Source organism: Dipodomys ordii, unplaced genomic scaffold (assembly GCF_000151885.1).
Source record: "Dipodomys ordii isolate 6190 unplaced genomic scaffold, Dord_2.0 Scaffold2, whole genome shotgun sequence".
NCBI classification, from domain to species: Eukaryota; Metazoa; Chordata; class Mammalia; order Rodentia; family Heteromyidae; genus Dipodomys; species Dipodomys ordii.
In genome coordinates, this window is record NW_012267218.1 from 8,074,294 (window position 1) to 8,088,879 (window position 14,586).

A 14,586-nucleotide genomic window follows, 5' to 3' on the forward strand; every position below is an offset into this window, starting at 1 on the left:
AAGAAAGGAAGGAAGGAAGGAAGAAAGAAAGAAAGAAAAAGAAAAAAGAAAGAAAACAAAACAAACTCAGTTGCTTTGTTTGTGAGCTGGAAGAGAAGACTGGAGTGAGAAGGGCAGGGAGTTTGGCAGCTTCCACCACACCTAGTACTGCCCTTCCCCTTTCCCTCTGAGGAAAGGGGAGCAGGTCCTGGTGGGGAAACCAAGGGAAAGCTGAGCTGTGATTACCAGATGCTCCCATTGCATTGCACCTGCTCCTCCTCCCAATCTCTGGTGGTCCATTGGGGCTCCCTTTGGCCAGGACCTGGCCTCTCACCTAGACCTCCTTGCCCCACCTATTCCCAGAAAAGCAACCTGAATTCTGGTTGCTTCCTGGCACCCTCTTGGTCAGTCTGTGTAGACATCTCCACAAAGAGGACTTGTCACATCTGCTGGGTGTCTGAGTGCCAGAGGGGGCATAGAAGATCAGCCCCCAGGAAGACCTTGTTCCTCCCTACACTGCCCCCACCCCCAAGCCATCTTTACTTCTTATTGCTTGGTCTTCACTTAGGTGTACATGAAGTAGAAGTTCAAAGCCTTAGAGCAGTATGGCTGCCATGTACACCCGAACTGTGCTTCTGTGGCACTCAAACTAATGAACAATAAAGATCACAGTTAGAGCTATGCCTCAAATCATTGCTGCGCTCTGCAAGTCACAAAGCAGACATTGAGAAGTTGAAGCAATATGCTTCCCAGAAATCTTAGTGGTTCTGAGTTATTTCCAACTACTCCCCAAATTATTAGAAGTGGTTGAAAAGCCATTGGAGTTCTCATTCTTCTTATTTTTTTAGTTCTTTTTTTATTGTGAAAATACCATACAGAGGGGTTACAGTTACATGGGCAAGATAATGAGTACATTTCTTATCAAGCATTGTTGCCTCCTCCTTTTACTCATTCTTCTTATAATTTTCATGACCCACAGGCATTTTTTTAGTTTATCTTTCTCTTTTTTTTAAATTCCAGGATATTGGAAGCAATCATTTCCTCTATGAAGGACCCTCCTGAGCCTCCTCTATGGAGAATATTGGAACATAAAATATGAGATGAAGTGGATAGACTGCCCTGCTGTGGGACTGGCAACCCTAGGAAACAGTGCCGAGCTCAGTGGTAAATGTATCTTAGCATGCATGGAGTCCTGGGCTTGATCACACAGAAGTCTCTGCCTCGTCTCTCAGGGACCCTGATGATGGCCAAACTGTCCCTAAGGTGGCTGTACCAGTTTGCACCCCACTCGAAATGGTGGCTTCACTCATCCTCACCTTGTTTGCTGTTACCAGTGTTCTGATGTCCATTCTTGTAAGTATCTGTTATTCTTTTTGTTTATGTGGTGCTGAGGAATCGAACCCAAGGCTTGGTGAATGCTAGGCAAGCACTCTACCACTAAGCCACCTTCCCAGCCCCTATCTGTTACTATTTGTTGTTATTAAACATTAATAGGAGCAGATTTTGTAGGGTGGATCAAGAAGCTGCCCTCCTTTACATAGCCCTGTCCTTAAAGCACACCCTCCATGACCAAACCAGCCTGAGCAACTTTTAGCTCCTGGACCAATCAGGAGCACTAAGTGGGTGCTGAACCAGAGAACTGGTTCTTCTCTCTGCTTCCAGGGTGGTGGTATATGAGTGGATTACCTTCACCAAGATCCACACCTCATTTTTTTGTGTGTGCTGTCTTAGGGCTTGAACTCAGGGCCTGGGCACTGTCCCTGTGTGTTTTTGTACAAGGCTAGTGCTCTACCTCTTAAGCCATAACTCTACTTCCCGATTTTTGGTGGTTAGTTGGAGATTAGAGTCTTATGGGCTTTCCTGTCTGGGATGGCTTCAAACCATGGTCCTCAGATCCCAGCCACCTGAGTAGCTAGGATTACAGGTGTGAGCCATCAGCATTCAGCTCATATGTAATTCTATCATTCCCAGTTCCAGAGCCCTTTAGGCCTGCAGGGTCCCTTGACCTGAGTAGGTAGCCCAACACTTGTTCCCTCAGACCTTGGGGAGAACAGTGAGGGTGGACCTGCCAGGACGTGGCACTCGGGAACAGCAATGTGTCATGTGACCTCAGCGCAGCCTTCTCGAGGCAAACTCACCCTTGCCTCAGATACCTTTTGCTGCATCACGCCTTCCTTCCACATTAGTGGTTCCAAACAAGAGACAGCCAGCTGCGCAGTTCTGGGCCAGGCCTCGCTGGGCCCGCCCTACCTCTGTGATCAGCTGGGGCCTCACCCACAGTGTGGCAAGAGGTTGCATGCCCACCTGGACACTGGGACAACTGAGCCACATGTCTAATTCCCCAAGAAGCTCCTTAGGGTTTGTTCATGTCATAGACACAAGGGTCTAGCTCACCACTTCCTTCTGAATACTCCTCCCTCTGCCATGATGCTGGCTGGCCTATTCTGCAGCATCATGTAACTTTCTTCCTTCTAATCCACAAAAAAAAAAAAAGTATACCTCCCTGGGATCCAGATAGAGTAAGTAAAACCACAGAATAACCCTGATAGTTTAAATATTAAGTAAATGGCAACATATTTGTATACTTCTAGTATAAAATAAAATTGCATGTGTGTGTGTGTGTGTGTGTGTGTGTGTGTGTGTGTGTCCTAGAACTTGAACTCAAGGACTGGGAGCTGATTCTGAGCTTCTTTGGCTCAAAGCTAGCACTCTACCACTTCATCCACAGCTTTTTCTGAGTAGTTTATTGGAAATAAGAGTCTCACAGACCTTTCTGCCTGGGCTGGATTCGAACTGTGATCCTTGGATCTCAGCCTCCTGAGTAGTAGCTAGGGTTACAGATGCTTTGTGTTATATCTATTTTAAGCCTTTTTAAAACTCAGTCCACAAGGAGAGGGATAGGTCAATGCCGCTCTGTACCCAGCAGAGGGCGCCTGACTCTGGGGAAGGCAGACATCTTTTCCTCTCAAGGTTTCTCTCCAGGTAAAAGGTATATGGTAAAAGGTAGGTGAGGGTTCCTGTTATCTGGATTTGAATGGCTGTGAGGAGCACGCCTCGTCTTAGATATGAGTCTGGGAAGGCAGATGGCAGAGTCCTGGTTTCAATGTTGTTTCGTTAATAACTCTGTAACGGGCATGTGGAAGCCAAGGCACTTCCCAGCCCCGGCCACCCTGGTGTTATTTCATCATTTGTAGACAGTCACACTACTGGCCCACAGCTGTGCTAGCGACACAGATTTGGGAACTTTACAGACTCAGAGGGTTAAAATGTCAGTGCAAGTCTCTGCCCTATCTCTGGGTGACGTGCAGTTGGCTAATTGCTTCCTGACATCATTCGTAGGTCTGTCTATCTAGATCCCTGGGGAGAGCTTTCTTTCTCACCTGGACCACAGCTCCTGCAGTGTGGGTGTGGGGTAACCATAATCACTTTATGTTTTCTCCCACATCTCCCTCTCCTTACCTCCCCTCATCTCCCACCTGCCACTGGCTTTTGTGTGGGATCACATCTTGGTGTTAAGACCCAATGTTTGTGTTTGGACTTTAGAGAAATAGGATTCTTGGGTTCCTGGTTTATGTCAAGGAGCCCTACTCAAGTGCACAGGGTTTCGTGAAGGATCTTGGTTCAAAATCACAGCCAACACTCACCAACCTTGGTCATCCGTGTTCTTTTAGCACACAGTTCTTATGCGTACTACCATTGGAGAACTGCTAGAGTGATTGGGGTCTGAACTGGAGTAGGGCATGTCTGCTTCCAGATTCCTGTTCTATTAGAATCTGAACAACATCCTGGTTTTGAACACTCAGTGAATAAAATCTCCTCTTCTCCACGCTCAAAGATCCAGCATACAGCTAGCAACCCTTTGCTCCCTGGGTCATTTTCACAGGGGAGATTTCAGGTGCGTGTCAGGTGTCAGATGCGTGCATACGGGACATGACTAAGTTGGCACCCGTGCCCCGACTCATTACAGGTGCCTGTGTGGGGGTGCTGAACTTCTGTTTTCTGAAGGGGGCTCCATCTCCACAGAACACAGCCCCAAATGCACCCACCAACCACATTCTGTCCTACGTTTATCATCCTCCTGGCCTCACACTTCCCTTGGTTTTGGAGTGACTCAGCTCTGATGCTCTGATGCTCTTTTCTCGTTTGCCTTAGCTGCCCCAGGAGTGCACTAGTCTGACCCAGCACAGTGAGCTAGTTCTCAACGTCTTGGTGATGACACCATAGAAGAGTGCATTCACTCATTTGTCCTCAGGTCCCCGGTGTCTTTACAGTGTCCCTTACTCAAAGGACACTCAGCAGATATCTGTAAGAGAGGGCTGGGACATGAGTGTTTCCTCGTCTCAGCTAGTGCCAGGGGTGAGGTGGTGCTGGGGCGAATGGCTAGAAGCGGCTCTGGGGAGCGCCCTCCTCCTCAGCGCAGATCCTCAGTGCTCACAGACCCAATGCCAGCTTTATTAGAATCAGAACACTATGCTCTGGCCTGCAAGGGTCCCGCCACACAGGTGGGGGCAGGCTTTTCTGTTCAGTTGGGTAGAAAAGACACCCCTGGCCCTCATCACAGTCACCCTGCAGCCGGGTTGACCACTTTCCCCAGAAAGAGTAGACTCTGGGTGGTCACCTCCCAAAGGAGCAGCAAGAAAGGCCTGCTGAAGTGGGCATGTGGTGTCCAGGTCACATTCAGAGGCGAGGGCTGGGAGAGGAGGCCGGAGGCGGCCCCTGCCTCCGTTCCTTTCTCATTCATGTCAATCACTGCCTTGTGGGACACAGAGAAGAAGAGACAGAGAGGGATGCTATGAAGCCAGGGTTTCCATGGCAAAGGCTACATCTGCAGTACACTGGGGAGATGGAGTAGGACCACATCTGGGCCCACAGTCCTGCCTGCCTCCGGAGCAACCCCAGCCCTTACCTCATTCCCCCTTCTGCCTCTCCGTTTTCTCTTCCTTCCCTACCCCAGTGGGTTTGCCTCATGACAATGAGTGCCCTTTGGCAGGAGGACCGTTGAGCCCGACCAGGCTGGGGCTCCTGAGTCCTCTCAGGCTGCAAAGCCAGCAGCACCTGCAGGAGCACTGCCCATGTCCCGGTGTGTCTTTGCATTGCAATGAGCTGCATTTAATCTCCCTGTGCCTCAGTGTTGTTGTCTTCAAAATGACTGGTCAACCTAAAGCAGTGGTTCTTAATGAGCTTGGTGAAATCAGGCCATCTACTGGCCTCCAGGGAGGAGCTGTGGTTTGTTTTTAAAACTGCTCTTTCACACAACTTCCTGGGAATGAAGCGTTCTGAGGCTTTGAAAGAGGTTGAAAGATGGAGCCTTGACATTCCCTTTTATTTCTAAAAGGCTCTATGAAAAGACAACCGTATCAGTCGAGGTCACTGTGAAAATGGTCTTTAAAAAGCTGACCTATTTTTCCTTGTTTTTCACCCTTCACACACACACACACACACACACACACACACACACAGAGCAGGCATGTGTGCACTTAAACCCACACAAGTGCACACACACATATACTTATGCACATACACACACAGAGCAGGCATGTGTGTACTTACACACATATACATATACAGATAGTCCTGTATGTGTGCACACACACACACACACACACACACACACACACACACACACAATGGCCTTGGTTTGGGCACTCCACTCTCAGTTGTTTGTTCCCAGATAGAAGACAGAATGAAGTCGCTAGCAAACAGTCCAATGGCAATGAACAATTCTATCCTGAAATAAGAACAATAACCCAACCTTTGCTGCCTTCCTTCCTGTAAAAGACTGAATAATAATTCAATTATTCCCATCTATTGATTCTCTTCTTGTTAGAGGGTTATCAGTCCTTCCCCACTTCACATGGATTATGTGCCCCCATTGGTAACTGTCTTGCAAGTGGGACTTGCTTTATCTGGTAGAATGACAGTGGCCACGATAGAGCCACAGGGGAGCAGAGTTGAGAGCCTCAGTACATTTTCTCTTGCTTTCCCCCTCTCATCTGAGAATGCTATGTCCCAAACAGCAGCTTTTTCTTTAACCTCCATCCAGGCAGGAAGAAATCACCGGAAGCTCATCTGTAGCTGATGGTAGTGATCTATTCCTGACATGCAATATTGATGGTTATAATCTCATGTACTGAGATTCAGGGATGCTTGTTACTTTATGAAAGCTGACTGATACTCTCGCCGGTCACATCCCACACCTCTCCAGAGCTGTAATGAAAACAGAGCTTAACAGCTGCCCCAGGAGAAAGTCTGAGGAATAAAAATAAAACTACCCCATACCTGGAAAAATTACATCTTCATGAATGATCTAGAATGAGCGCCTACCCTATGCAAAATCTTTGACTGTAATATGGAGGTATCACAGAATGAATGGGGACTGTGGTTTTCAGATGCATCCTGCGGGAGGAGGGAGGGAAGTATTGATGGCCTCACCTGGGAGACAGTTTTGTTGAGCTGCCCCATGATTCCTGACAGGCCAGTTTCCACATTGAATATGTTGGTAAGGCCAATCTGAGGAAGGATCTCTTCCAGGTTATACGTTCCAGAAATAGAAAACCTTGGCAAGTGCAAATCCAACAGACTGCAGAGAAAATCAGACACAGGAAAGGTTCCATCTGGTTACGTGTGCTGCAGGGGCCTGTCTGCTGGCAGCCCACACCGTGGGGGAGACAGCCGGGGTTGTCAGCACGGGGCACCCCCAGTCTTCCCACAGCAGCATATCACATGACCACACATGATACTCCCTCGATTCAGACTTCACAACATGTCCCGGGGCTGGATATGAGAAGTCTCCCGGCATAGCTATCGGTCCTCTTCACCTTCGCTGCCTTGGTAGTGGCCTTTCTAGGTGCCAGACACGAGCTAGGTTTTGACAAGGCTTACCTGGATGAATAGACATGATGTCATGTAAAGTAAACAGTTTTCCCTTTTCCACCTCCACTTCTGATTCATTTGTGAGTTCTGCTGGCTCAACTTCTGAACTATATCTTGAGCCTGTCTACTGAAGGGGATTCTTGGGGAAGAAAATGGAAGTCGGAAGGGGGGATGCCTAAGAGGGGAATGGAAAGGCAAATGTAATTGAAGTACATAATATGTGTGCTAGATGTGTGTTAGGTAAACATCGTGTCCTTATCACCACACTCTCAAAGAAGTGAACAATTAGGGCAGGCCAGTGAGCCAACCTACCGGTTGAGCTCATGAAACAGGAGCAGATCAAGACCTGCTCCAGTGCTTGAGCACACATGGCCGACATCTTGCCACTCAGCACCCACCTGGGCGGTGAGAGTCGGCTCCACCTCCTCAGGGTCTCAGGCTGCATGGCGGCCTCCACCTGCTGCATTTTCCCAGGGTCAGGGAGGACCAGCAGCAGCAGGGCGGTGCCGCTGTACTCTATCTGGAGGACGGTGCAGGCCACCTCCTGGTCATAGAGGAACCTGTGCATCTCCTTCTGCTTCATCATGGGCACACGGAGCGAGGTCTTCTCATCCATGAAAAAGCTGTCCTGCTTCCGGGTCTGGTAGCGGTCGAAGGGATGCTTCCACTTGGCTGGGGACACAAAAGCCACAGGGCTGTGAGCACCCAGGCAGAGAGCAGCTTCGGACAGCCTTGCTGGGGAAGGGGCTTGGATATGAGGGAAAGCTGCACCATGGAGAGAGTCAGGAGGGCCTGGCAGGAGCTCTAAGGTCCTACAGGCTAGTTCTGGTTTGAAAGAATGATTATGTATAAGGGGCCACAGAAGGGATTTCCATCTACTAAACCATCCACGTGTGAGGTGCTATGTCTTTAACTCATCACAGAAATCAATAGGCGACATTTCTTTTATCTCCATACCAGAGATGAGGAAATGGACTCTTTGTGAATGTGCTCAAGGCTCTCAATTTGGGACACATTGGCAACCTCACTGAATGGATTCTCTTAGCCCAGACACCTCTGGAAAATCTGTTTCTAAAGAGAAGCCAGATGCTTTGGATTCCCTCAAGGCAACCGTTTGTGCTCACCCTGCACCACTTTGAGTAAACTGTAATGTGTTTCCTCATCTCCCCGTCACTCCTCTCCAAACCAGATGGCAAACAAAGTGATCTCTCTCTTTTCTTTCCCTCCCTTCCTCCTTCCCTCCCTTCCTTCCTTCTTTCCTTCCTTCCTTCCTTCCTTCCTTCCTTCCTTCCTTCCTTCCTTCCTTCCTTCCTCCTCCCTTCCTCCCTCCCTTCCTTCCTTCCTTCCTCCCTTCCTTTCTCCCTTCCTTCCTTCCTTCCTTCCTTCCTTCCTTCCTTCCTTCCTTCCTTCCTCCCTTCCTCCCTCCCTTCCTTCCTTCCTTCCTCCCTTCCTTTCTCCCTTCCTCCCTCCCTTCCTTTCTTTTTCCTTCCTTGTTATCTTCCTCCCTCCCTCTCTGTCTCTGTCTGTCTGTCTGTCTGTCTGACTGACTCTCTCTCTCAATAGGATTTCATTATACTGTATCATTTAGTTTAAACTCTTGGATTCATCCTTTTAAGTAGCCGAGATTATAGGCATGCACAACTTTGCCCTGCCATGGCAATCATTCCCACAAAGATGCGTTGATGTCATTCCGTGGTTTCAGTCTCTATGGACGTTCTTTAGGTCTGTTGATAAAGGCTGGTATCCTCAACATGGCCCCTGTGCAAGTCCATATTTCAATTCTTGACATTCTCTCTAGGCAACGCTTTTCTATGTTCTATGTCCCAGAAAACTAACTTAGCTTCGGTTCTTTCATTATACAAGGATGTCTCTCTCCCGCAGACTTTACTCAGCCTCAGCCCTCCTCTCTCTCCTCTCCCACGGCCTCTTCACCTGAGCTTGCCCAACTCCTCCATCATGTCTCCTCAGTCTTCATGTCTCTGCTTAATGCCTCCTTTATCAGGAAGCCTTCCCTTGGCTCCCAATGCCAGATATGTGTCTTTTTTGAGCGCACCCATCGCTACACAGAAGGACATCCTCCTCCCTCTGAGCTGTGTTGCTGCCTTACTCATCCCCAGTCCCCATGGGGTGTGAGATACACAGTCAATGCCACCCAAGTCCCTGAGGTTGGCCAAGGCATGTTCATATGAGAGCAATTACTTGCAGAATCTTCTGCCCTCACTCACCTTTGAAGAAGAAGAAGTTCAGGAGAACCATGAGCGTGTCTTGGCCGAGCTCCGGGAGGCAGTGGGCGACCCTCCCGTACGTCTGCTTCCTCACGTAGGCGTTGATCTGCCTCCCTGTGGCGGCAGAATCTGTGAAGTTGGCGGAGAAGGCGAGCGCTCCGTACAGCTCCTTGGCGCTGTCCAGAAAGCGCCTCTGGGGCTTGAGCTGCTTGTCCAGGAACAAGGAGTTTCCCACTTTAAGTTCCAGTTTGGGGCTGGGCAGGGCCAGGGTGTGCAGGAGGCTCTGGAAGCCTTGGTGGATGTCCGCGGCTGAGGTCTCTGTGAGGTTGAAGCCCAGGCCCTCCAGGATCTGAGTTGAGATGTCCACTTGGGCCCCAAGAGAAAGCAGGGCCAAGGTGCTGGAGAGGCTCACGGGGGAGAAGAGGATGTTTCCTGGGTTGCCCACTGCCAGCTGCTTGTACAAATGCAAAGCAAAACTGGTAATGGTCGGCGTGACTTTGTGGTAGATGGGTTGTGGCTCTGAGGCCTGGTGGTGGGGGGCTGAGGGGCGCCCCAGATTCTTATCTCCATGGGCAGGAAAAGGCTGACAATGGACAGAGGCCAGGGTCCCAGCTCCCAGCAGCCACAGCCATGTTGGACTCATTCTCTGAAAACAAGATGGCAAACACTCATCAAAGAAAGAAAGGGAGGGGGGACAGAGGGAAGGAAGGAGGGAGGGAAGATAGAACAAGAGAGAGGATGATATAATAAGTACCAGTTATTTCCTAACCAGACATGAGTGTGCTCTTTTTTTCTCTTTCATTAGTTGGAGGATGGGCAATGATTGGCAGTAAAAACTGTGTGGAAGAGGACAGCTTGCAAGTCCAGTGGGCAAAGTAACTGGGCTAGTAGATCTTGTGAGGAGAGTGAAAGAGATCACCTCTGTCTCTGTCATGCCTCTGCTATCTGTTCTTTTCTGAGACAGGGTCAGTGTCACTCTGTAGCCTAGGCTTGCCTGGAATCTACAGCATTCCAAGTGCTGGGATCACAGGTGCACACTGCCACACCTGGTGCTACCCTCTATGGCAGGTATTCTCTGTGGTGACAAGAGCCTCTGTCTTCACTTATGCAGTGGGTTGGGAACCATATCTGTACGGGTTGAGTGTGTGCTCCAAGTTAACAAACTGAACTCCCAACCTCCAGGACCTGAAAATGTGATCTTGCTTGGAATAAGGTCATTGCACATACAATTAGTTAAGATGAGGTTATTCAAGTAGGCCTGTGGTTTATGCAGACACAGAGAGAAAGAACAGACCATGTTTTTACAAATCAAACTAAGCTGCTCTCTGGAGCCAGGGGACAGCATTGGAGCAGATTCCCCCAGCCCCCGCCCAGTGTCATTGCAGATCAGCTCTCTGGTCACCTTGGTTGTGGACATCCAGCTTGCAGAGCTGTGAGTCAAGCTGTGCCCAGAGTGTCACATCTCTTCTACTCCCATCCAAGTCGCAAAGGTGCAGGAGCAGAAGGAGTCCGGCCTGGGCAGTGAGTGCAAGGAAAAACTACACCGTGGACAAGCCAGTCCCCACCCTAGCTCTGCTGTCCCCACGGGGGACAGCTGCCACCCTGTAGCCTGAATCCTCCCAAACCCTGCTGCCTTCCAGTTCCCTCTCCTTAGTTTCAAGGCGCAGTGGCTGCCTGCTGGTGACCACAAGCTCTTGTCTGTCCTGAAAACTTCATCCTCGTAATCAGCCCCTCCTGTGCCTTTTGTGTTAGTGGCAGAGCCTACTGCAGAAGGTTGGCTTCTGGTCCCTGGTGGCAACACGTGGCCACCCACGCAGGCCCATTGCCACAAAGGATGAACGATGTCCCCTTATCTGCTGTGTCGAAATCCTCTGGCTGGACAAAGTGCAGGGAGCACCTCGCCAAGGCCACATCTTCGCTTCAGCACAGTCACAGCTCTTCACACAGGGACTTCCCTGAACAGGAAACGTGGAAAACACAGAGCTATTCAAACACTGGCCTGCCCTGTTGTAGTCAGCACCCTATGTACCCCCCAAGGACCCCAAACTTGCAGAAAGGTTTGCTTCCCAAAGAAAACTCCAATTGGTTGCTAGCCAGGGCTGGGCCTCTAGTGTGCCACAGAATAATACTATTTTTAAAGCTGTATCTCCTTCTGCAAAATGCAAGGGGAAAAGGGGTGGGCCTGTAAGGATTCTATGACATGTAGCATGCAAAGCATCCGCACATGGAAAAGATGGAAGTTTTCTTCCCCTCTACCAAGGCTGCATGAAATGATCACCTCAATACCCTTTCCAGAAAGGTCCAAGAAAAGAAAATCAAGAGCACTGTTTGTGAACAAACAGGTGCGGGGGAGGGGGGAAGGAGGGTGGTGTTTGGGGTCACACTGGTGACTGGTGCTGCTGACTCAAACATGGAAAATCTTGAAATGCCTAGAAAAGTCACATCCAGTGAAGAGCAGCCCTGCACAACTGTGCTTACACCTTTGTGGAGAAACCTTTGTTGTGTATTGTTTAACCCTTATAAATCCCTTAAATTGTAGGGAAGTCAGGGCACACAGCCAGCAAGAGGCAGGAGCAGGATGCAATCCCTGACTATGAATTTTAAGTGTGTTTCTTCAAGGAAGAGAATTCCTAGTTAATGTTGTCATTTTCCTTTGGATTGTCCTCCTCCCATTTCCTTGTCTTCCTGCTAGGCTTACTCTGACTTCCTCTTTCCAAGTTCTTTAAGGCCAAGTTTTCTGTGCTAGTGTTTTTTTGAAAACCTGAAGTTCTTTCTGCAAGACTCAGAGGCAGTATTTAGTATCTTGTTCAGAAGCCTCTGTTCCCATCTCTGACTCTAAGGGCAGAGAGATTCTGGGACAAGGACAGAGACAGAGACAGAGACAGGGACAGAGACAGAGACAGAAGGAGGGAGAAGGGGGGATGTGGCAGGCCGCTTCAGTTCGGGCACCAGTGTGTACTCACAGAGCGAAGTCACTGAGCTGGGTCTGGGTCCTCTGCCTGGACAGCTTCCTGATACTGGGAAATGGTGTTTGAGGACCTCTGAAGCCTGGTCAATATTTGTCAGGCAGATTCCTGGAACTGGGATGAATGTGAGTGTAGCAAATGGGAAGGATTTTTTTTTCCCCCAAAGGGCCGATCCTGGTTCCCTGTCTCTCAAACAAGCACGACCTGTGGGTTCTGGGGCACGTGACAGTGGTGCCAATGAAGGCGATGAAGGTGGGGGGAGACAGTGTGGCCGCTGCTGACCTTGTATTGGGGCGTTTTAGCATCCAGTCACCCTGGATTTACATTCATACTGTATTTATAACATTTATAGATATTATTTATATACGTTGCTTATTACATATTATTCATTACAATAAACAATATAATCCACAGAGTAGAAGGGACCAGAGGGAAAATCAATACATAGAGCAAGCTGCAGTTAAAACCCCTGGCATGGTTCCCCAGACTCTCATTCACTCATGTCTTTGAAATGTCTAGGAAGAAGTCTGGACCTAAAGGAACACTTTTTATGAGAGAATAGCTCAGTTATGGAATAGAGGTAACTTATGTTCTTCTTTGCACGTTTTCATGGTCTTTAAACTTCTTACAAAAAGCCTGTATCTTGTTCTTGTTTGTTGTAAACACACACACAAATAGAGACCCACTGTGTGTCAGTTGCTGGAAGACTTTGGGTGACAGCTTTGGCAGCCTTTGTAACCTAATGTGACAACGGGGATTATCAGAAGGGGAAATGAAAGCCAGTGACCTTTGAGACTGTGGCCATAAACTTCACCTTGGAAAAGTGGGTTTTGGTGGATCCATTGGAAAGTTGATTTTGGAAAGGCTCAAGAACATGGCCTCTCTAGAACTGAAGGGGTAGCAAGACTCTGAAGAGAAACAATGTGGCATTAGTGCAGAATCCTTTCCAGTAGGCTCCAGACCATATTGTGAATTAAGAAACCTCTTCGTAGTGGACTAACACCATACATGTAAAAACAAACAAACCTCATTCACCAGTAAATGTGTCCCTCCAAATCACACTGGACACAAAACCTGTGTATATCATGGATATAGAGAGAGGCCTTACAATTCTAAGGACTGTGGGAAAGACTCCACTTCCCAGTGCTCTCAGAGACATGAAGAGGGAGAACCTGGTAAGACTCAGCCGTGTGATACCTTCGCATGTGCTGTGCAAATGAAGTTCATTTTTCATCCATCTCATGATAATGCTGCATTTTAACACCATAAATATAATCATTGTGGCAAAGCATTCAGGAACCTGAGTGATTTGGAAGTACATGAAATAATTCACAAAGAAAAGAAACCATTTATATGTAGAAACCAGGAAGAAGACTTCAGCTATTTATTTCCTTTCTTTTAAAAATTATTTACTTTATTATTATTTTAGAGGTGATGTACAGAGGGATTAAAATCACATGAGTCAGGTAATGAATACATTTCCTTTCATACAATATCTTCCCTTCTATCACTCTCTCTCAGTCCCTCCCTTCTGTCCACCCCCAAGTTGTATAGTTCACTTTCATCCATGGCCAGTGAGCTCCACTGCTGCACTTTTCCACCATTTCCCTCAAATTGTGAACCAATTCTTTTCACAAACTTGAAAAAATTCACACTGAAGAGAAACTCCATGGATGTAAGCTTTGGAGAAAGTCTTCACTGTTTTCAATGACCTTCAAGGCCATGAGAGAACTCACAGTGGAGAAAGACCCTATGGCTGTAAGCAATGTGAAAAAGCCTTCAGTTGTTCCAGTGCCCTTCATAAAGATGAAATCTTTCAAACTGGACAGAAACACCTTCTATGTAAGCAGCGTAGGAAAGCTTTCCCTTGCCACAGCCACCTTTACACGGGAGAGGAAACCATGAGGACGTTGGCCATATGATAAAACCAGCACTCTTGGAAGACATGAGAGAACTCATGCTGTCAAGAGACCTTAGGGATGTAAGCAATGTGGAAAAGCATTCACTCATTCTGGTGACCTTCAAAAATCTGAAAGAACTCGCTGGAGAGAAACCATATCAAGGTAAGCAATGTGAGAAAATGTGAGAAAGCCTTTTCTAGATCCAGTGCCATTTGAGAACATGAAAAAAAAAACCTCACACTGGCGAGCAATTGAATGGATGTAAGCAATGTGGGAAAGCCTTCCCTAGGTTCAGTGGCCTTCAAAGACATGAAAGAACTCACACTGGAAAGAAGGCACTTAAATGTAAGCAATGTGGGAAAATCTTTCCTTTGTCTTAATGCTCCTGGAATACATGAAAATTTCACACTGGAAAGAAGCCCTATGGGAATAAGGAATGTGAGAAAGACTTTACTTCTTCTCCCACTGCCATTCTAGCCAGGAGATGTTTGAGATAAGAAACTTAAAAGTCACTGGCTTGAGTCAAGATCAAGCCTAGCACTGTGAAGAAAAGGTAAATGGTCTTGAAAACAAATCAGCAGGAATAACACAAAGAAGTAACATAGCCTCAAGGCTTGGAGGCATGGCTCAAGTGGTGGAGCA

General features: G+C 48.0%; 1 protein-coding gene across 1 annotated transcript; it reads right to left on the bottom strand.

The window, feature by feature from the left end:
* Window positions 1-4,540: 4,540 nt before the first annotated feature.
* On the bottom strand, window positions 4,541-9,720 carry Serpina11 (serpin peptidase inhibitor, clade A (alpha-1 antiproteinase, antitrypsin), member 11). Its single transcript, XM_013014938.1, has 4 exons — window positions 9,078-9,720; window positions 7,251-7,524; window positions 6,412-6,559; window positions 4,541-4,744 (listed from the first exon to the last, which is right to left on the bottom strand). Exons 1-4 carry the CDS (start codon window positions 9,718-9,720, stop codon window positions 4,541-4,543), a joined length of 1,269 nt encoding a protein of 422 aa, XP_012870392.1.
* Window positions 9,721-14,586: the final 4,866 nt, after the last annotated feature.

Bases quoted from the DNA above. Each gene is read 5' to 3' on its own strand.
- Serpina11 (XM_013014938.1), bottom strand. From the start codon at position 9,720: ATGAGTCCAACATGGCTGTGGCTGCTGGGAGCTGGGACCCTGGCCTCT. The intron at 7,525-9,077 runs GTGAGTGAGGGC...TTGTGTCCCCAG, and splicing joins GAACTTCTTCTTCTTCAAAG to CCAAGTGGAAGCATCCCTTC. The intron at 6,560-7,250 runs GTGGGTGCTGAG...TTTTCTCTGCAG, and splicing joins AGCCGACTCTCACCGCCCAG to TCTGTTGGATTTGCACTTGC.